This window comes from Podarcis filfolensis (genome assembly GCF_964270895.1).
Source record: "Podarcis filfolensis genome assembly, chromosome: 11".
Classification (NCBI taxonomy): domain Eukaryota; kingdom Metazoa; phylum Chordata; class Lepidosauria; order Squamata; family Lacertidae; genus Podarcis; species Podarcis filfolensis.
Window position 1 is genome coordinate 48,718,625 of NC_139613.1, and position 21,637 is coordinate 48,740,261.

Genomic DNA, 21,637 nt, shown 5'->3' on the forward strand with positions numbered 1-21,637 from the left:
ATATTTTTATTTGTGCTGGGTTTTCTAAAAAAGAAAAACATGATACCGACAGAATTAAGGATTAAATGTGTATTTCCAGGAACACTGAGAAAATCACTAAGCCTTTATAGTTTTCCCTTAATACTAGACTACTACTACTACTACACTAAACTAAAATCCTTCAGAAATAAAAAGAAAATCTTGTAAAGAGTATAAAAATTTAATTAACCTGTGGATCCATGAGACCAGAATACAAGTTCTACTGAGTTACAGTCGGTTTTGTGCTCTTAAGTTATTTAAGCAATTTTGGTCAGCAAAGTACTGAGAATGTAATGTGAATACTTCTTCACATTCCTGCCAGGAAAAACGTTTCTTTTAAGCATGCTAAAGCACATCTGGTTCTTCAAGTCCAAAAGGTAAAAAAGAAACTGAAATTACATGACTCTTAGTTTATTTTCTTTTTTAAAAAAAGTAAAAATGGATAGTTAATGTCAAAGTCATACCATTCCTGTTAAAAACTGGCATCTTGCCTAGGTAAGGCCTGCAACACGTTTGCCCCTTTGCAATGTTTGATCTGGCTTTACATATATGAGAGGGGAAGGGAGTGAACTAAACACTTGCTGGTGAGATCACTTAAAAGAAAATCCAGATTAAAACAAGTATTCTTCTATTGACTGAGTTCTCATGCTCTCTCTTGCTCTTTGAGCCTTATAATAAGCCCAATTTTGTCAATACTCTCATATTTTGAAACGTTTCCTGCACTGAAGGAGCTCAACTTAACCCCTAAAATAATGTTTACCTTCAAAAACCTAAAGCATCTTTTATTAATTTCAGGCGCCCTTTCACAAAGTGGTTTAAATAAATCAATAAAAATCTACTATCCGTTTTAGAAAGCTGTTCTCTGTGCATTTGGATAACTCAAGATACTCATGACCAAATTCTGCGCAATAGTTCTTGAAGCCAAGAAAGGGGTTTTCATCTATGTTTGGATCCAACTGAAAGCCATTTTGAATCAAGATGGCGGACTGCACCTTTCAAAACTACATTGATTTTAACCACTGATTTGAAAAGCACAGTGATATTTTGGTTTCGACAAACCTAGACAGCATCTTAAAAAGCAGAGACATCACCTTGCCAACAAAGGTCTGTATACTTAAAGCTATGGTTTTCCCAATAGTGACGTATGGAAGTGAGAGCTGGACCATAAAGAAGGCTGATCGCAGAAGAATTGATGCTTTTGAATTATGGTGCTGGAGGAGACTCTTGAGAGTCCCATGGACTGCAAGAAGATCAAACCTAGTCATTCTGAAGGAGATCAGCCCTGAGTGCTCCCTGGAAGGACACATACTGAAGCTGAGGCTCCAATACTTTGGCCACCTCATGAGAAGAGAAGACTCCCTGGAAAAGACCCTGATGTTGGGAAAGATGGAGGGCACAAGGAGAAGGGGATGGCAGAGGACGAGATGGTTGGATAGTGTTCTCGAAGCTACCAGCATGAGTTTGACCAAACTGCGGGAGGCAGTGGAAGACAGGAGTGCCTGGCGTGCTCTGGTCCATGGGGTCACGAAGAGTCGGTCACGACTAAACGACTAAACAACAACAATTTTGGTTTCTTGAATTTCCAAGCAATTCCAGGTATGAGGCTATGAGTGTACAATAAAACAGAAAAGACAAAGAACCCTTTGTTTTTAAGGAGGTTTCCCCATCCCATAAGAAGCCCCTCTGGAAGAAGCCCGGATCCAACAGTTGCATTGCCTGCCAGTTCATTTCCAGGACCAATGACTGTAGAGATTCATGGATGATTACTGAATTACTTAACTATTTTTTCCACCCATAAGGCCATTTGCTTGTTGTTTTTCTGATTTGTTTTTGACCACTCACTTATTCAGAGTAGAACGCTATCATGAATTAGTTCAGCATGTACTCTATTCCCCAATAGCACATATGTCAAAAATGTTTTAAAGTAATTAGCCTTGCCTGACATATATAAGTTCACTAAGTTCTAAATACTCAGAAATAATTAATCATTCTATTGGTAAAGCTGCAAGTATAAAATTTATTTTAAAAGTATATTTATATAGGTCACTAAGCTTTTCATGGTTTGTGGCATTCAGATTTCTTTACATTAAAACATACAATAGCTTGTTTTTCTAACTGATTCATGCCAGGAATAGGTAATGTCTGCTACACTTTCAGCCCTGTCTGAAGGTTTATACCCACCCACACCCCTTCCAGTAAAACGTCATATATGTTAGGACTGTATGTCGAAAATGGCGGAATTTTCTAAAATTATTTAAAACGTCCGGGAAACCCTGGGCATATGCCAGCCAGTGTTGCTTCTTTGGCAAATTTCCCCCAAAATAGCTTTAAAAATTCTTTCTTTTTTTGAGATTTGGGGGGGGGGGCTCAATAACTTTGGCAAAAGATAAACAACTTTGGGGTTTAGATTTTCACTTCCTGAAATATGGCAACCCTAATATATGTATGTAAGGCTGTCATTATGCAGCCCCCACTAGAGCTGGTTTTGCATGAAGTCAGAATGAGGTGGGGAAGCAATATAGAAGGCAGTTTTCACAACAGCAGTGCCATGGCGTGGGAGCCAGAAGGGAGGGAAGTTTGAGGAAAGCTGGGAGGAAGCAAAACGAGAGGAAATGCTGGTTTAAAACAATTGCAGAGGTTTGAGTAAAGTACCGCCATACAATGGAATATTTGAGGGCTCTGCATTCTTTATCTCTCTCACGTGAGGCAGCTGAGAAATGAAAGTGGGAGAAGTTTGACTACAGTGAGAAGGGTAGACACTGGAAGCAAAAAAGGTAGCTGATTCAAACAACGGCAGAAGTTTGAGTAAAGCAGGGATAGAGGTTCACTGAGAGAGGAAGTTTGGCAAGGGGGGATGAAGAGGAAATGGACATTTTAAATGAGAGCAGAGATCTGAGTAAAGTAGAGGTGGAGAAAAAATGACAGGGGGAAAGTGGTGATTTAAAAACAAGTGGTAGAGTTCACTGAGTAGAGTGAACAAGGGGTGATACTGAGGGAAAAATTTTAAAACAAAGTTTGCCTATAGAAAGTAGGGAGTTTGGAAAGGCTCTGCTATGTTAGCTTTTTAGTGCTAGCTTCTGCGTTTCATCTATCTCAGCTATTCTCTTTGCTAAAATTGTTTTAAACAACAACAACCCCTCAGTGTCACTGCATCCCTGCTTTACTTAAACTTCTGCCATTGTTTTAAACCACATTTTTCATCTAAGTGTCTCTCCACCCCCACTTTACACAAACTCTTTCATTGTTTGAGTACAGCAAGAAGGGAGGAAGACTGAAAGGGGGGGGAGAGAAATTGCTGTTTAAAACTCCCCCACTTCCATTCCTACACTGCTTCATGTGAGAGAAATATAGGATACAGAGCCCTCAAATGTTCCATAGAAGCTTCACAGAATGTATTTCACTGCTGGTAAGTACCATGTGTTGTCTTCAACATCTTAATGATTCAGTGTAGTCATTTAGAAGATATATTAGTCCTAGAGCTGCAGCAATAAAACTGCAATAAAACTTTTGCAAAGCTAAGCAGGGTCCAGCATGGTTTCAAACTGGATGAGGAACCATGTGTTGAGATTCCTGCATTGCTGGAGATTAACTACATGATCCTTGGGGTCCTTTCCAACTCTATGATTCTACAATTTTATTAACACACAAGTACCCATATACGTGGGTGGCGCTGTGGGTTAAACCACAGAGCCTAGGACTTGCCGATCAGAAGGTTGGCGGTTCAAATCCCCGCGACGGGGTGAGCTCCCATTGCTCGGTCCCTGCTCCTGCCAACCTAGCAGTTTGAAAGCATGTCAAAGTGCAAGTAGATAAATAGGTACCGCTTCAGCGGGAAAGTAAATGGCATTTCCCTGCGCTGCTCTGGTTCACCAGAAGCAGCTTAGTCATGCTGGCCACATGACGCGGAAGCTGTACACCGGCTCCCTTGGCCAATAAAGCAAGATGAGCGCTGCAACCCCAGAGTCGTCCGTGACTGGACCTAATGGTCAGGGGTCCCTTTACCTTAATCTTTATCTTTAAACATATACGTACAACATCCACCACCTGATCTTAACATTTGCTAACTGAACAAACTGGTAGGCTTACTCTTAAGCGTCTATTCATCCTAATGACACAGCAATACTTTTTCAGCATGGTGTGTCTACAGAAAAGGGCTGCAGAATAGGAGAGAGGACGAAGCATAGAAATGGGGATGGTCTGTGTACAAAAGAGTTGAGAAAAGCAGGAGGTAGAAAAAGGTGTCGAAGAAGGTGAAAATGGTGTGTATGGCCAAAGCTGGATGCACAACAGGTGAGGGGAGAATGCATGAAAAGTGATGTGTGATCTGTGTGCAAGATAGAGTTGAGAAAAGGGAGGAGGAGGGGAAGGGTAGAAGGAAATAATAATAGCATTTCTTGCCTGCATGTTACATGTTTCAAAAACAAATAACTTGTGAATTCCACAATACAGAACAAAAGCCAAGGACATACCCACACTTGCTTTGCGTACGCAATATCTGTACTATGTACAGCTAAATTTAGAAACTAAAGCCGTTTTCACCTAATTTGTTTCAGTTGCTGTTGCGCAAGTAACAGTACATTTCCAAATTTTCACTAAGAGAAGATAAAGGATTTCTCATGGTGAAAATATACAACAGTTCTCTATTTATTGTTACATTACCTTTATTATTTATTCCAAAACTGATTTATTTATGATATAGTTCCAAGCAAATATTTTCTCAGTGATAATAATAATAATAATAATATATTTATTTATTTATACCCCATCCATCTGGCTGGGTTTCCCCAGCCACTCTGGGTGGCTCCCAACAGAATATTAAAACCACGATAAAACATCAGACATTAAAAACTTCCCCAAACAAAATGTTTGTTTTCCTTCATTAAAAACTGGAGTTATATCCTCTGTTTTGCTAGCTTTTCTTCAAAGCTTAATCAATTGTATTCATAGTTACAATGTCTGTTATTTAGCAGGAATTGTAAAGGAGTACAATTTTAAAGAATGTTGCAGGCGAGAAAAAAGATTGTTCTTGCTACCTTGCCCCCCAACACTGTTCCCAAGAACTCAGATTTTCCTGTCAAAGTTCAGTCAAAATGAGCAAATAAGTTAAAACATAATTAATCTACACATAACATACATGTGGTTCATCTGTTCATGATTAAATGGATTTTCTCTTCCACTGTTCCTCTCTCACTCAAACACCAGTGCAATCAGATTACGTTACCTCACTCTCTCATGGTCAGCACGATGGATCTTCTTAGGTCTTACAATTCATTTAATAGTAGAAGAGGTCAAAAAAGAGTTCTTAAGCCTAAGGGAGGGTTTGGAATATTTCCAGAAATGCTTATACAAGAGAACGAGAGAAGGGATTTAGAGTCTCTGTCCCATGATGCTGAGATTGCTTGACAGACTGAAGCAGGAAGGAAATGGAGGATGAAGTGTTTTGGCAAATTTCAAAAAACGGAGAGGGAATAGCTGGAAGAAGCAAAAATAAATAGGGTGCAAAGTGTATGTGGCAGGCGTTTTATGGGAGAAAATGAAAATTGGTGTTCCTATCAAGCATCCGACTGAATTCCTCTGTTAGGGTCCAGACTCTAAACCCCAAACTATGCCCCCATGCTCTCAGTCCAATATATCATAAAACAACAGGCAGTGAGCACTACGTATGAGGTTTCTTTCCAGTTTGTTACACTTACCTTCACATTTCTGAGTTGCTTCATTCTGTTTGTGACCAGCAGGGCATTTGCACTCATATGATCCAACTGTATTGATGCAATTTCCCCCTTGGCAGATTCCAGGTATTGCCTGACATTCATCAACATCTGCAAATAAAATATGCGTTTTCAATATCCTAAATGAAAATAAACCTCATGTGAATGCTAATACAATGTACACAAATGTGTTTTCTTGCTGAGGGCAATGATAATGTGGAATCTCCATCTCCAGATGATGGGATTAGCTACCTCTATGCTCATCAGTATTCCACAAATCCTGAAACCTCAAAGGTCCCTGCGATCTAGTGCTGCTGGCCTCCCAAACTCGCCCACTCAGCTGGCTGGACTGGCTGGAATTCAAATCAATCACCTGGTGAGAAAGCCTCACCAATCCCCAGCGGCCGGCCTGGGAAGTCCCCAAACTGTTGTCCCAAGCATCGCTCCCTGGGGGATGGGAGTCGTCTGCAATGGGCCACAACAGCTGCCCACCCTATGACTGGGTAAGCAGCCATTTCTAGAGTGTTTTAAAAGTTTATTTTATTTTTATTTCAGAACTTCTGTAACTTCTGCATCCGCTGAGTATGGAGAAGCTACCATCTTATTTTAGATAGCCCCATTTTGCTTCTACACTATTAAATTTCCACATTGCAAGGAATTATTCTATTTAAAACCAACCAACGAACAAAAACAATTCTAGTTCCAGAAACCTGAAGACACATAGATTGCAAACTATAAGAATTTGAAAGACTTTACAATGTAGACATCTAGCTAAACATAGTTTATTATAACCATTGATTGCCAAACTTCAGTTGTAACTACATTTGCAGAAGTGTTTATACTTTGCTGCTGAAACTATGCTGAGTTTATTTAGAAATAAACAGCCTCCATAATGCATAGAATAGAGATGATGTAAAGCCATGTGGACTCCTGCATGTCCTTCCTAGAACTGCCTTTTTTTAAAGTTTTTGGTTTACAATATAGGCTGTTCAAGACAAACAGCACTTATAATGAGGGTACATTAGAACAATCAATTTTCTTTCTAATAAAAAATGACATGCATTCAAGTAGTCTAGAAAAAGCTCAATGACTCTGCAGACATTCTTCAATAGAGAGGCCAGATTTTTGCCCTTTTCTGGATGGCAGGTGCAATGGTGACCAATCTTTCCACCCAGAACCCCATGACACAGGCACTTACGTTTCTTTTTCATCTCAGCAGTGCTAATTCAGCACATTAAAAATCCTCAACACATCCCGCACCTATATACAGATTTTAGCATGTTTAAATGGCACATTAAGAATTTTGCAGACTGTTATCATCATTATTATTTATTGAATTTATATATCACCCTATACCCACAGGTTCACAGACTGTTGATGGTCCCTGTAAGAAACTGTATTTTTATGGGAGAAATCTAAATGTAACAAGATGGTGCTGTTTCAAACACTATCAAGTTAATTGTGTGAAAGGGTGAGACTGGACTTCTATTCCTAAATGACGCCAGATACAGTTATACCTCATGTCGCGTTAGGTTCATGTTGCATCTTTTCAGCTTGCGAATGCAGCAAACCCGGAAGTGTATATTTCCAGGTTTCGCCATGCGCACACACGCAGAAGCATTCTGCATGCTTCATACATGCACAGAAGCGCTCTATCACGCTCCGCGCTTGCGCAGAATCACCACTCTAGTTGTGGACTTTTTGGGGTGTGGACAGCACCCCAGAACGGATCGTGTCCGCAACTAGAGGTACCACTGTACACTGTATTGGGGTACCATCGACAGTTTTCCAGGAGGAAGATAAACTGATTAGCTGAAAATATTACTATGGAACGCATAAGGTTTCAGTTGTGACACTTGGCTATATAATTCAACTTTCATACATTTCAGTAGAAATTCCACTCAAATATATTGGTCTGTAGTTATAGGCCAATGAAATTTTGGGATTCCAGTGAGAACCTGGCGACTGGTTGGAGGGTCTGACTGGAGAGAATAAAAGGGCAGGCTCAGCATTTTTTAAGGGGCTTCGGAAGACTGTGAAGATGTGTGTTGAAGAAAAAGAGACAAGTCTGAGAGTTTGGAACGGAAAGCTCTTGTTGCCAGGGGAAACAATCAGTGTCCATAGGGGGCTTAGGAAGTGAGGAAGGAAGAAGGAGGACCCAATGCTTTAAAGCTGAAATCAATGAAAGCCCAAGCTAAGAAGGTCTGCAAGGACAGAGGAAGTCTCCCACCAAAGTCCTTTGGAAAAGCCAATGGGAGCAGTGGCAGACTTTGGGCTCTCAAATTTCAGTGGTGCCCTGTGCGACGCAAATTTGGTACCCCCTGCCTCTTGTGCTCCGTTCTATAGAATTGTTGTGGTTCCCCTTGCAGTGCGGTGCCCAGTTCTGCCACATTGGTTGTGCCACCCTAAAACCACCTCTGATGTCACTACAGTGGTACCTTGGGTTAAGTACTTAATTCGTTCCGGAGGTCCGTACTTAACCTGAAACTGTTCTTAACCTGAAGCACCGCTTTAGCTAATGGGGCCTCCTGCTGCCGCCGCACCACCGGAGCACGATTTCTGTTCTCATCCTGAAGCAAAGTTCTTAATCCGAGGTAATATTTCTGGGTTAGCAGAGTCTGTAACCTGAAGCGTATGTAACCCGAGGTAGCACTGTATTATATTTCAGTATGTTAGCTTGAAAGAAAAAAACAGCAAGAAGATTTCAGGTGATCAGCCAGTGATTTAACTGAGCTGGGGCTTAGAAGGGTAATTGGCCAGTGTTATAATATAAGGATACCAACTAGAGCAAGCTTCTCTTTAAGACAATAATTACATTAAGACAACAAATACAAAATGACAATAGGTTGGGCAGGAGGAAGTGCTGGGGGAAAATGTGTAATTTACTCTAACTTTTCACCAAAATTTTCTCCTCTGGATTTTTTCAACCAATCTTCATCAGTTTATGAGAAAAGAAATTGTGTTCAAAAATTATTGAGGGGGAGAGGATATTTTGGTAAAATTCTCATGGGCAGGGGGAAGGAATTTGTTATGCTTATGTTACTTCTGAGGTGACCAAAGGGTAATTTGTGAGTGCCCTTTCTTTGATTCAACAAATCATCTCACTAATAGTCTGCGCTATGGAGTTTCTGGGGTTCCTGTGTTTTAAAGCCCAGAGCAAGACGTCATAAGGGAACTCATCCCATGGGGCTTTTTCAGATTAGGAAGCATGGAGTGGCAGGAAGGCAGCAGAGTGCAAGAGAAATCTTTACTGGAAGGCAAAATGCATATACCACCCTTGGCCACCTTGAAACAATAAGGTAAGCTCAAAAACGGGGGGGAAACACCATCCCCTGAAATTCTAAAGTGCTGTGAGAATAAGGCAAAGAAAAAAGTGAAGGGCAGAAAACTTTTGAGACATTGGAGGGCAGATTTCAGCACTGCAATTATTCGCCCAAAGTTAAGTCCCACCAGACACGTGGTATTAGTAACCACGTCAGTATTCCCAATAGCCTCTTTCAGTTCTTAGCTGTAAGGTACAGGGTTTGACCTTTAGCCTTCTGCTTCAATGTGCACTCAATGCATGGAGGCATTCAGTATAAGTAGACCTTTTATCTGCCAATGTTGCTTATTCAAATGCAGCCAACTGTGTCAGCAGAGCAGTAGCTAATATTAACAATTTACAGATGTTGTAAGTAGCAAATTAATGTGCAAACAGCAATATATGAATTCTCTGGTGGCCACTACTTCTACAAAGAGTGTCTCTGTTTGACTCCTTCACAAGAGAATGTTTCACAGCTAAATGAGTTGCAGATATTAAATTATTAAATAATTAATTGCTCTACTAGCAGGAAACAAAAATAGGCTAAGTTTCCCTCTCTCCCTGCAGTGAAAACATTTTAGTAGTTAAGGAACTTTATTAATCATTATCAGCTTTAGTTCGATTTATGGTAAAAAAAAAACAAGGAAGGGGGGGGGGAAGACAGCAACTTGCATTATGTTAAACTATTCTATGGAAAAGAAATCAGGAAGTGAAATATGAATGGAGCCTTGCTACATCAGCAACTGAAGCTAGAGAAGCTATTGATATTTACATATGTACACAAATTAGGTCTGAAATTTGGTTGGACACAGTCTTACACAGTGAGGTTCTGAACTAGCCAAATGAAAGCACATATCAAGTTGATTTCAGTGGTTTCATAGGGCCACAGGTTAGAAGCCACATTGGTTTCCATCTCTGTAAATAGCTCTTATTATATTTTTCATGCCTCACTTCGTTTTTCATATGAAAAAGGGCTTGTAGGTCTTTTGGTTCAGCAGAATACTAAGATGAAATCAAAATATTATTGTGACCATTTATAGGTGGGAGACACCGACAGCAGGAGAGTCTGTAAGATACGACATTGTTCTACCCATGAATATTGTGGTTCCCACTATGCCATCCTATGGTCCAGCAAACCCCACTTCACCAGAATCAACTCGAGTCCTTTCCAGGGATATAGAAACATAGGTTTCAGACATGAGTATTTCCCACCTCTGCCTGGATTCCAGCATGTGCTCATGAGAACTCAAAATTCCATGGCTACTGAACATGTTTCTTCTGCACTAGGCTGTTAGTTGCTTTTTAAAATATTTGTTAACATCAGTGTTTCCCTAACATATGCTGATACCTCCGCTTCTTGTTCTCAGTGGCCTCATTTTGCCTACATTCTTGTCAGCACTCACCACCTGAGTCTGCTATTAGAACAAGTGGTTCTAGCCAGTCATGTGAGCAGAAATATTCACAATCCTAGTGGCATAAGATGGACTTGTAAGGAAGTAAAGCTTGAGTCCAGTTAATACATATTTACAGTGCCCTTCTACTGTAGATAAGGCAGGACTAACATCTGTTGTTTTCATCCCGAATTGAGTGTTTCTAAAATCTTACAATGTCTAACCAGATGTGTTCTTAGAGCGCTGTTTCACATCAGGGTAGTCTCTGCTGGAATTGCTTCTCATCTGTTTCTAAGTTGATTATAAATGTGTACTAATTACTACAGCTATGTCAAACGGTCATCTCTTCCAGCTTGTCCTCTCCCCTAGACAGGTACAAGAGAGGAAACCAAATGTTTGGTTTAAAGCATACTTTAAACCAGCGGTTCTCAACCTGTGGGTCCCCAGATGTTGTTGGACTAGAACTCCCATCATCCCTGAGCTCTGGCCTTTCTAGCTAGAGGTGATGGGAGTTGTAGTTCAACAACATCTGGGGACCCACAGATTGAGAAATGCTGCTTTAAACCTTTCAACTTTAAAGCCCACTTTACTGGTTACAGCTACATGCGTAGTCAGGCTTTTTGCTTTTTGTATTGAAGAGCAGCTCTGCCATATCACATCAGAAGCAGCCACTGAAACTAAGCGAAGCTTCCACTGCAAAGCAACATGCTCCTCAGCAGATAAAGTGATATCTGTCAATGTAACTTTCTCCTCCTCCAGTTATCTTGTGGCTAAAAAAAAAAAAGGGCATATCTCTCCTTCCTTGGAGGTTTTTAAGCAGAGGTTGGATGGCCATCTGTCACATTTGATCTAGTTGTAATCTAGACCAGGTGACCCCTGGGGTCTCTTCCAGTTCTACAATTCTGCGTGTATATGCCTGTGTTCTCTCTCTCTTTCTTCCGTTCTCACACACCACTTGTCTCCTGCCTCTCCAGAATGAAGTGCTCAAGAAAGCTAATCAAAAAGCAATCCATCTAAAAAATTCCAGTAGAATGCAAACAATCCAGTAATACCTAAATCCAATAATATAGGATGTAAACAGCTAAGACTAAATGCCTGTCTAAATAAACAGGTCTTCAACAGGCAGCTAAAACCTAACATAGCTAGGGCTAGATAGATCTCCCAAGGCAAGGAGGTTCCACATCTCAGAAGCTTTCCTACCAGATGTACCTCAGTTACAAGCAGGACATGTAGGAAGGCCTCTCTGTATGACCTCATAGATTGGGGAGGGTCATCAAATAAGTTTATCCTCCCTTTTGGTTACAAGGCAGCTCACGATCTAAACTCTTCTAAAAGCCACATGAAAACAAAACTCAAGCCAGCATCAGAGGCCAGCAGCAGAACCATACACATCAGGGAAGGCCACAAGCCAACATGCAGAATCTCATTCAAGATCATCAGATTTCTTTAAACTTAGGAACATACATTTTTTGGAAGAAGCATGCAAAGGGAATCACACTTGCAAGGAAGATGGGCTTCTACCCTACACTTAAAACAGGGGGCCTATCAAAGTGACGGGCACAGGAAAGCTTGTGCGAAAGGGCCTGTGCAAATAAAGATCAGGATGCTGCCACAGGCCTAGAAGGAAGAGGAACAGCAAACAGTGGTACCCTTAGAACCCTTTGTCCTACTGAGGACGATGGCTTGGACATGGCAGTTGTTTGCTGCCTCTATTTCCATAGTGCCATTGTTCTAAACAGGAAAAACAAACCCACATAATCTCTCAAAGTAAAATGCAGAAGATATGAGTTATGTGCCATCAAGCACACCAAGCAAGAGAAAGAACATCTGGACATGGACTTGAAATCTATATTTTCGAATTAAAAGTCAGGAGGTGTACAACAACATAATTCTCTCAGTTGTTCAGTTCAATGGCAAAGCGTGTTCTCACTAAAAGAGAGCACGTGTTGCGGATGGGGCCAGGCAAAGCACCCCGTAGTTGCCAGGCAGGATAGATTGAAGGGGCCTGGCTTGGATTGGTGGTTGGTGTTGCTGGGGTAAATTTGATGTTGCCAATTTGGGGGTGGGAACAGAGGTTATTTAAACAAGGTTCGCAGCAAGCTGCTTTCTCTTTCGCTGTGGGCACCGGATCACCCGCCCTCCCTCCCTTTTGGGCTTGTGCTTTGACCTTGCTATGCCTGTCATGGGGTCGTCCGCCTTGGTGCGGGGGCCTGGTAGGGATTTTTCCATTTGGCTGATTAGTGTGTGCCATTTGGTTTTTGCCTACTGCGTAGCAAATCGTCACAACTTGTAAGGTTGGCGGTTAGGCATTGGTTTAAATTGGTTGGTGGAGAGGCATGGATTGGCTGTGCCTGCCCCTCCAATGCTGCTGCTGCACGGGAATTCCGTTAAAGGAATTCAGGGGCTTACCATCCTTTCGTCCAAACCCCTGGAATCGGGTTTGGGCCATGTAAGCCCCTGGGAGCATGCGGGGAGAAGCTGAGGGTCTGTGCCGCAGCTCCAGTTATCCCTGATCTTGTTCCTCCACACTGGCTTTCGCTGGAATCCGGGAGTCAGTGCTATTCCCCAAGGCAGGGGGGGGGCAGATAGTCATAACCAATGCCTAAGCAACCACTCACAATTTGTATGTTTAATAAAGTTGTGGCCAAAATTATGCCAAAAACCTTAAACAAAAATTTATGTGTGATGTGTGAGTTATTGGGGTAGGGGTGTTTTGGGGGACCTCAGCACGCAAATCAGGAAAACTGATAATGGCTGTCAAATAGTTCCATATAATACCTTTATGGGATTGTTCTGAGGATGCACAAAATGTGATTTCAAGTGCTTCTTTCATTTGGTTGGAAGACATAGCAATTCCGTCTGGATCTCAAATAGGGAATCTTTTCTGATTATGACTTGAAAATGGGATTCTCCATTATCTTCCCTAAGGGCCGTGGGTTTGAGCCCCACATTGGGTGAAAGATTTCTGCATTGCAGGCAGGTGGACTAGATCCTTACAGCTCTTTTAACTCCACAATTCTACGGTCTGAATAAAGGCCACACATAATCAGTTCCTGTGTTTCTCTGTTAGTTAACAAAAGGAACACAGTACTGTGTGCAGGAAAGCAAATTCAATCCATGTTTGCAATTGGCCTTTGTGTCTGGCTTAATAAGAATTATGGATATTCAGCACTTTTCAGGATTTGTCCCTTGTCAAAAGTCTGATGTTATCTTTATGCCTTTGATATTTTGCTTCTCTCTGAAATGATTTGACAGTACAAGCTTCTCAGCAGCCAAGTTCCTAATTCATGTTGAGCGAAGCACATTCAGAACGCCATAAGAAGCAATTGTGAAATTACACAGTGTAAAAAAGAAAATGGTTGTTTTAAATGCGCATTGTTCACAGGCAAAATACCCACACTGTTTTCAATTTCCACAGTGTAATTCTGCAACAATGTCAACTGTTCATTGCACAGTTTAAGGATATTTGCCATGCTCAGTTAACCAGCAGCCAAAGCCGTGAAATGCCGAAAAACATTCTCAAGGGCACTGAAGCTACAGAGCCAAGTGAATCCTTGGCATACTTCTAATCATTTCTCTCCATAAACTACAGGAGTCATAAGCATCAGAGAAAAGATACTCATATAGTGAGCATACCCTTGAAAACCTCCAAGCCTGACACACAGTCTGTAAACTTCCACCCATTTCCTATAAAATGCACTTTAAGAATTTTATTGCCTATTTGCAATCGGTAAACTGCTATCTCCCGCCCCAAGGGGGGCGGTGGAGCTACCTTCACATAGAAGAAGGCAGAAGTAGCAAGCTCTCCTGGGTCCCACCAGAACGGCTTTTCCCGACCAGGAACCAGGACTGAGACTAACAGTTCCAGAATCCCCCAAGTCTTTCTTTCCCTTCCTATGAAGAAAATCCCTGGGCACACGTGGGGACTCAGGGGCATTTGGGGAAATGGATGGGGAAAGTGTGAGGCTGCTTGGGGCCTCTGCTTCTCTTTCCAGGCAGCCCATCCACTTCTGCGGACACCAAGGGAGGTGTACAGAAGTGTCTTGGCAGAACACTGGGAACCCCAGTCCTAGAAGCAGGAAGGCCAAACAAACTCTTCTATGAGTTGTGACAGTACTACCATTAAGGAAGGCTGGACAGAGCAAAAGATGCAGTGCTAAAACCTTTTTAAAATACCACATACTTTGTTTCCCACGGTCAGCTTCTTTCACACACTTTTGTATACATGAATAAAAAATTAAAGAATTGTCCAGCAGCACCTTAGAGACCAACTAAGTTTGTTCTGGGTATAAGGTGCTACTGGACAATTTTTTAATTTATTTCGACTGCGTCAGACCAACATGGTTACCTACCTGAATCTACTTTTGTAAACAGTTACACCTCTTGTGCATGCCAGTATATAAGTTTGCATATATTCTCTCAAAAAATATACCAATTTTCCTGCATAAAAAATTGTAGTTTTGTAAGATAGTAGCAAACAGCGATGTGTGTATTTCATGTCTGTGCTTCAATGTCTTTGAGAGTGTTCTGCTGGTTCAAAGAACACACGTGAAGCCTGAGGCCCATATGGCTGCATTACATAAAATAAAAGCTGTTTACACTGTTGTGTTCCTACTGCAAGATCTGCAAAGAAAGTTTTATTCACGTTCATCCATGCCATTGCCTTCTGAGTCACATGAACAATTGTTCTGCTATTGCACTACTTTCTTGGGTGCGAGGCCATGAGCCCAATTCTTCTACCTGACCTATGGAAGTCTATTGAAACATTGTGTTTTTCTTTCGCAGCCTAAGCCTAAGCCTATGACACTTTCAGTGAGACTTTCCCAATCTAGTGTATTCCAGATATTTTTTGAACTACAACTCCCATGATTCCTCATCATTGGCCATGCTGGCTAGGGCTGATGGGAGTTATATGCCAAAGACATCTGGAGGGAACCAGGATGCAGAAGGCTGTTCTAAGGAGAAGGAAGGATATATTTACTACTGGTTACTACAGGAAATTACTACTGGTTACTTTTTTTCTACTCATTCCACATTAGATTTGATCCAATGGAATAAAATTGGCGCATATGTCTGACTGATGTAGAACGACCTATTGTTATATTAATTCACCTTAGAAAGCAAAAGATCACTGTCTCAATCCACTGAGCAGAAATTATGTCACTTACTCATTTTGTACAAGGACAAATATGCTGCTTTGTTAAGGCTGCCAATTTTAGAACCAGTCCCTATAATGAGGATTTCTACATGACTCTCAGATTTTAGTGTCAGCCCCGTAATTGCATTAATTACATACTCAGTGCCTATAGGGACAAAAACCTTTGAAGTACATTTTCTTAATAACTATAATAACCCTCACAATTTTCAAGAAAATGTACTTTAAAGTTTGCCTGGCGAAGGCCAGGAGTAAAAATGGACATTTCTCCTATATTTCACAATTCAGTATGTTGTGAACAAGTTACAACTCTGGGGGTGGGGAGGAGGAAAGTTGCTCTCACCCCTTTCTAGGAAACCCCACATTTCACTTTGGGAACCACTCATTCATTTGTTTTAACAAAATGCAGTTTGTTCAAAGGTGACAGGGCCTTGATTATGTACAGGGGCAGCAACAGTCACCAAAGGAGAACACCACTCAGCACATGGCATAGGGTAGGGCAGCAATGAGGTCAGGCCAGCAGGGCACACTAGCAGAAGTGCCAGATTGGGTGCCCGAACCACCCTGCTCTCTCTGCTGCCCTTACCTGCCCCCTCACTGTCCCATGGTGACAGTAGCTGCTGGGAGGCCAAGACTATTGTGGCTGCCCTCTCCACCAGCTGCTCCTGTGCAGGGGAAATTATAGATACTAAATAGACATGGTATATACAGTGGAACCTCATCTTACAGACGGGATCCGTTCCAGAGGCCCGTCCATAACACAGAACTGACGCAAGCCGAGGCGCCGTTCTGGTAACTCGATCTGGTACTTCCGGGTTCCTGCAGGATGCAACACGAAAACACGTAACCTGAAGCGGACGCAACATGAGGTATGACTGTATAGTGGTTATCCCAAGAAAGGGAAAAGGCATCTATTGCAGTATATGAGACTCTATCTCAATGAGTAAATGGAATTGTTTTCACTCTTGTGTTTCATGCACAGTCTGTGGGTCTAATTCATTCTTCCACAAACACATTGGTTTCATTATTATGTTAATGCAGCCTAACAAATATCTTGACACTTACAGAAATGCTTTATATTTTGAATATACTCTCACTTTCTCTCTCTCTCTGTGTGTATATATATATATATATATATATATATATATATATATGAGAAAGGAGGGAAGAAACATCTGGCTTCAATCAATTGCTCAGATCTACTCTACAGTAGGAAAACATTTAAATTGCAGTAACTAATGTAACACAAATGGCTTACCTTGACATGCGCCAGTGCGGATGTTGGGGATGAAACCACGGCGGCATGGCTGAGGCTGAGCAGGGCACATCTCACAAGGATGGCCCCATGCACGTCCAATGGTTGCGCAACAAAGCGTCTTCGTGCAAACAATGCCAGTCAGCTGGCCTTGACACATCTGGTTGCTGACCTGAGTGAAACAAGGGCCTGTTCTGTAATCTGGAAATTAAGAGGAAACATTTTAATGCCTGAGGAGTGCCTCCACCTCCACATCTATAAACAGAGCAACTTTTCAGTTTACTTCACTTATCTGATGCAGTAATATGTTCCGTTTGAAAGCTTGCAACATAATGAACCATTTTTTTCTCTGAAGGGCCATGGCATGTTGTGACTTTTTAAAAATAAAAAACAAACAAATTCGCTATATCCCACTAGGGATTTAAATTCCTTGAACTCTAGTGTACCTTGTCTATATTTTCAGTTAAAAGGAGGGATTGTTAAAGATATCTATCAAACACTATTGACACATGGAATGACAGGGCAGGTGTCATGCAGCTTGCACAAATTTTGATCAGAGTGCTGCTTTGATATCATGACCTGGCAGGACACCGAGAAAATGGAAGAGATCCCAGTGAGGGTGTAGCCACCGGGACAAGCTGAAGATGGGGAATGGGAGGCTGGGGCTGGGGAGGTCTCCTCAATGAACAGCAGAGGATGTTGAAGAGACAGCCAGCAGTTCACAGGGGCCAGAGGAAATAGACATGTCACCAGAACCAGAGGTGTCCCCTTCTCCATGAATGTGACAGGATCTGAGTCTCCAGGAACAGTGGGGAATATACCTGAAGAGGCTGAGGTAGATGACAGAACACAGCCCAGTTTACTAGTTGATCAGGTGAAGATTAGGTGACTTGTTAGGTCTGGGAGGTTTGTGGTCACTCAGCTTGATTAAGCTCAGAGCAGGTGATGATCACACGCTTTGTTAAGGAGAGAGATGGCCTCTTCTCCCTTGCAAATTGCCCTGATCAAAGGACAATTTGCACCTGGAGAGGGACAGGAGGAAAGGTGTGCTTAACTTTCCCCCAACCATGGGGGAAACTAGCTAACTAAAATTCTTTCTCTTTCACACACACACACACACACACACACACACACACTCTTTTACCCTGCCAGCGTTCTCAACATGTGCCAATTTTAAAAATGTGGGTTCGGGACACCCTGATGCTACAGTAAAGGCAACTGCTGAGGAAGATTCATGGGAAAACAACTGGCACACTTTCTTGCCCATTCTCCAGCACTAATTATTCCTTCCCAAAGGTGCCTTGCAATGAAGAAAGGAGTGCAACAATGCCATTACACACAGCTATAATGCAACAAAGCCAAAAATTGCCCCTTCATTTCAGCAAAAGAAATGGCGAGCCTGCAGGTTACATTAAAGTTTTGTATTCAGTCACTTAATGTCCAAGCCTCTTGCAATATAGGCCACTATTAAAAAAAGACCTGTATTGTATAACAAAACACCACCTTTATCCAGAGAACATAGAGCAGTTTAAAGTATAAAATACAAAATACATGATAACACCCCACCCCGACCAATAACCCCACCGCAGTACGCAAAGGCTTGCTTGATAGGCAAGACATGGCAGATAATGACGCTGAAACCAGCAATAGACAAGCCCTGGTTGAAATACATAAAATTTCTTTATGTATGAACAAGTCAGAGAGGATTCAGTGAACTGTTTGGAAAACAGGTCGTACAAGGACAAGCTAAATGTCTAAGGAAAAAATGAATATAGCTAAGATTCAAATAAATGTATCATCCTAAATAAGTCAAATAAGACTATGCATTTCTTTACCTGGGTAACTAACGGAGGGATTTTAAAAGCTGGTTTCAAATGTAGCAAATTTATGCTGAGTACTGGAAAAGGTTCCTTATCTTGCAGCTTTCCATCTGGATTCTGCCCCCACACAAGGGTTCGATTTAGTTCAGGGTGACATAGTACCCCTGCTATAAACCTTTTGGTGAGATGCTTGATCTCCCTACTGGAAACGTATTCATGCTGGCACAGGGACAGCCAACATGCTTGTGTAGCTTGCCATTTCGTACCGCAATGGTGAGCAAAGATGGGATATTATCACAAGGCTGTCGGCCTGTTTTGCATGTTCATGATATCTGCCCAATTGCAGTGTTTGTGTCAGTCTGAATAACTTTTGCTTTGTTCCGCACACTGCCACCTATGTCTGGAGAGGCCCACTACTAAATGCTGGAAGTCCAGCAGGGATTCTTATTACATCTTTATTCTATGCACTATGAGTCTGAATAGCTTCTTTCACACACAAGAACAATCTGTGCATGTAAAAGTTGACGGAAACGCCGCCCCTAACTTCTGGACTTTAAGCAGAAATGAGTAGTTACTTCATTTTGTTTGGGCTATACACCCTGTTCATCTTCCTCCTATCGCAATTATTTCACTAGTTACAGAGCAATTCAAAGCCCCCTTGCGACAGATGTGTAGGTGTATGTTGGATTGGCCCTAGGTGTCCCTCTGTCTTTCCCGCCAGCCTCCCCTGGCCTCCTCCTGCCCACTACCTGCAAAGTAGTGCCAATGCCACTCTGCTAGAGCAGAGCACCTTCACGAAGCCAGGCAAAGTTCTGCCAACAGGATCTCTACTGGGTGGCAGCCAGCAAAAAGTACCGTAGCAGGGCTGAGATCTGTTGGATTCTAAGCCTGCCCCACTGCCATCATATAATGGAATTGGCATTGCCTGCCTTCTGCCCTGGCTTTTGGAATGGCAGAGCTGCAGTGGTAGTTCCATCACGCCATTAAGGTACTGCTGAACTAGGAGGGAGTATGAGAGCCAGTGTGGTGTAGTGGTTAAGAGCGGTAGACTCGTAATCTGGTGAACCGGGTTCACGTCTCTGCTCCTCCACATGCAGCTGCTGGGTGACCTTGGGCTAGTCACACTTCTCTGAAGTCTCTCAGCCCCACTCACCTCACAGAGTGTTTGCTGTGGGGGAGGAAGGGAAAGGAGAATGTTAGCCGCTTTGAGACTCCTTCGGGTAGTGATAAAGCGGGATATCAAATCCAAGCTTTTCTTCTCTTCTTTGCAGTGGTTCTCAAACTTGGGACTCCATCTGTTTTTGGACTTCAATTCCCATCATCCCTGACCACTGGTCTTGCTAGCTAGGGGTGATGGGGCCTGTAGTCCAAAAACAGCTGGAGACCCAAGCTTGGGAAACCATGGGTTTTAAAGGAAGACTTGCATCAGCCAATGCCTATAGGATTTTTAATATTTTCATGCCACTTTTCCTTTGGGTTGCTCAAAGACGTTTACATGAAGTTCAGTAGGAGATTGTCCATCAAGGTGCTAACTTGGCTCTCTGGGCTTTAACAAAAGTATCCATATCATGCTATGATCAAACCATGCTATGGATCAGCTCCACTCTAAGGGACAACCACTTTCTAAGGAATGCCTGATACTACAGTGGGATGCTTTTATTTTTCCTTTTAGAACTACCTTCCAAGTCATTAATTTCTATGTTAAGGCTGAAGGATTTCACAAGTCCCAACACATGGTGATGTATTCATGATGGTATCCTGGACACGTCACCAGTGTATCAGGCCTACAAGTCCACAATTACATGGATCTGAAATATTTCCGTAGACACATATCCCTGGTGGTATTTCAAACCAACCTATGCAAGGCTGATAAAATGATTTATTGCCATGGTGCATAGGAAAACAACCTGGCACATTGCTGAAGGCATTCCATGCTTAGGCTGACGACACTTTTTTCCTTACACCTAATTAAATTAAACGTAAAATTAACATAAACAAAAATTAACTTCATATTTTCCTTGTGCGCAGACAAGTGTCATGTTAGGAGTTTCACAATTTGTTTTTGCCCCACTGTTGCTATGGGAACAATTCTATCAAATTGTTGGATGGAACACATGTTACAAATTATAGTTTGCTTAGCAAATCTTATGCCTTGATGAGAGTAGGTAACCTACTTTTCACATGTAGTTGCTACGTTTTTCTCTGTCTCTGAAAACTGTCATCTCCAGAATGGAATGACTTAGAACATGGAGAATGACAAAATAGCTATAATAAAACAATTATCCATCTCTCTGTGTGTACACACATATATTTACGCCTACCTTATGGTACTTTTTCAGCATCTTTCATTTATATTTTAAAATAACAGCCAGATCCTAAGACTGGATGTAACAAAAGTTACACCAATGCAATGTCACAAAACTTACGCTAAGCTCCAAAATACACAAGCTAGGAAGTAAGCCTTATTGAGCACAATTGAATTAACTTCTGAGATTGTGCTGCAGATCTTATATCAGCAATGTTAGGCTGGCATGGCACTAATGCAAATATTTGGGATCAGCAGATAACAGCATTTCCATAGTTTGTTCACCCCCACAAGGTCCCCTTCCATTCTTAGGCTCTGCACAATTATAATCCCATGCACCGGGAGAGCATTGCTCAGATGGCTTGCAACAATGAACGATTACAACAGAATAAAATATACTAAAATACCAAAAAAAAAAAAAATCAAGAAAAATACATAAACTACACATTAAAAATCTATTTTAAAGCAGAGCTAGAGATCATGAGTAAAAAGTGCCACAATAAAAATGACAACAAAAGACAGCCTGAGAGGGGGCTGCCCATGCTTCATGGGCCAAGATGGTGCAGCCACCGAAAAGGTCCCAGCTTTTGGCATCATCAACCATGCCTCTGATCTAGGTGGGGCAAGAGATGGGTCTCCACTCTAGGTAGGGCACAGAGAGCCCAATACTTGGTGAAGCGATCA

General features: G+C 41.9%; 1 protein-coding gene across 1 annotated transcript in view; it reads right to left on the bottom strand.

Moving 5' to 3' along the window:
* FBN2 (fibrillin 2) overlaps positions 1–21,637 on the bottom strand; it is a 135,056-nt gene that overhangs the window by 90,647 nt on the left and 22,772 nt on the right. Inside the window, exons 6-7 of the mRNA XM_083576443.1 lie at positions 16,832–17,029; positions 5,712–5,837 (exon numbers count right to left, since the gene is read on the bottom strand). Coding sequence (XP_083432569.1) covers positions 5,712–5,837; positions 16,832–17,029 — 324 coding nt within the window. The remainder of the gene's footprint in view (positions 1–5,711; positions 5,838–16,831; positions 17,030–21,637) is intronic.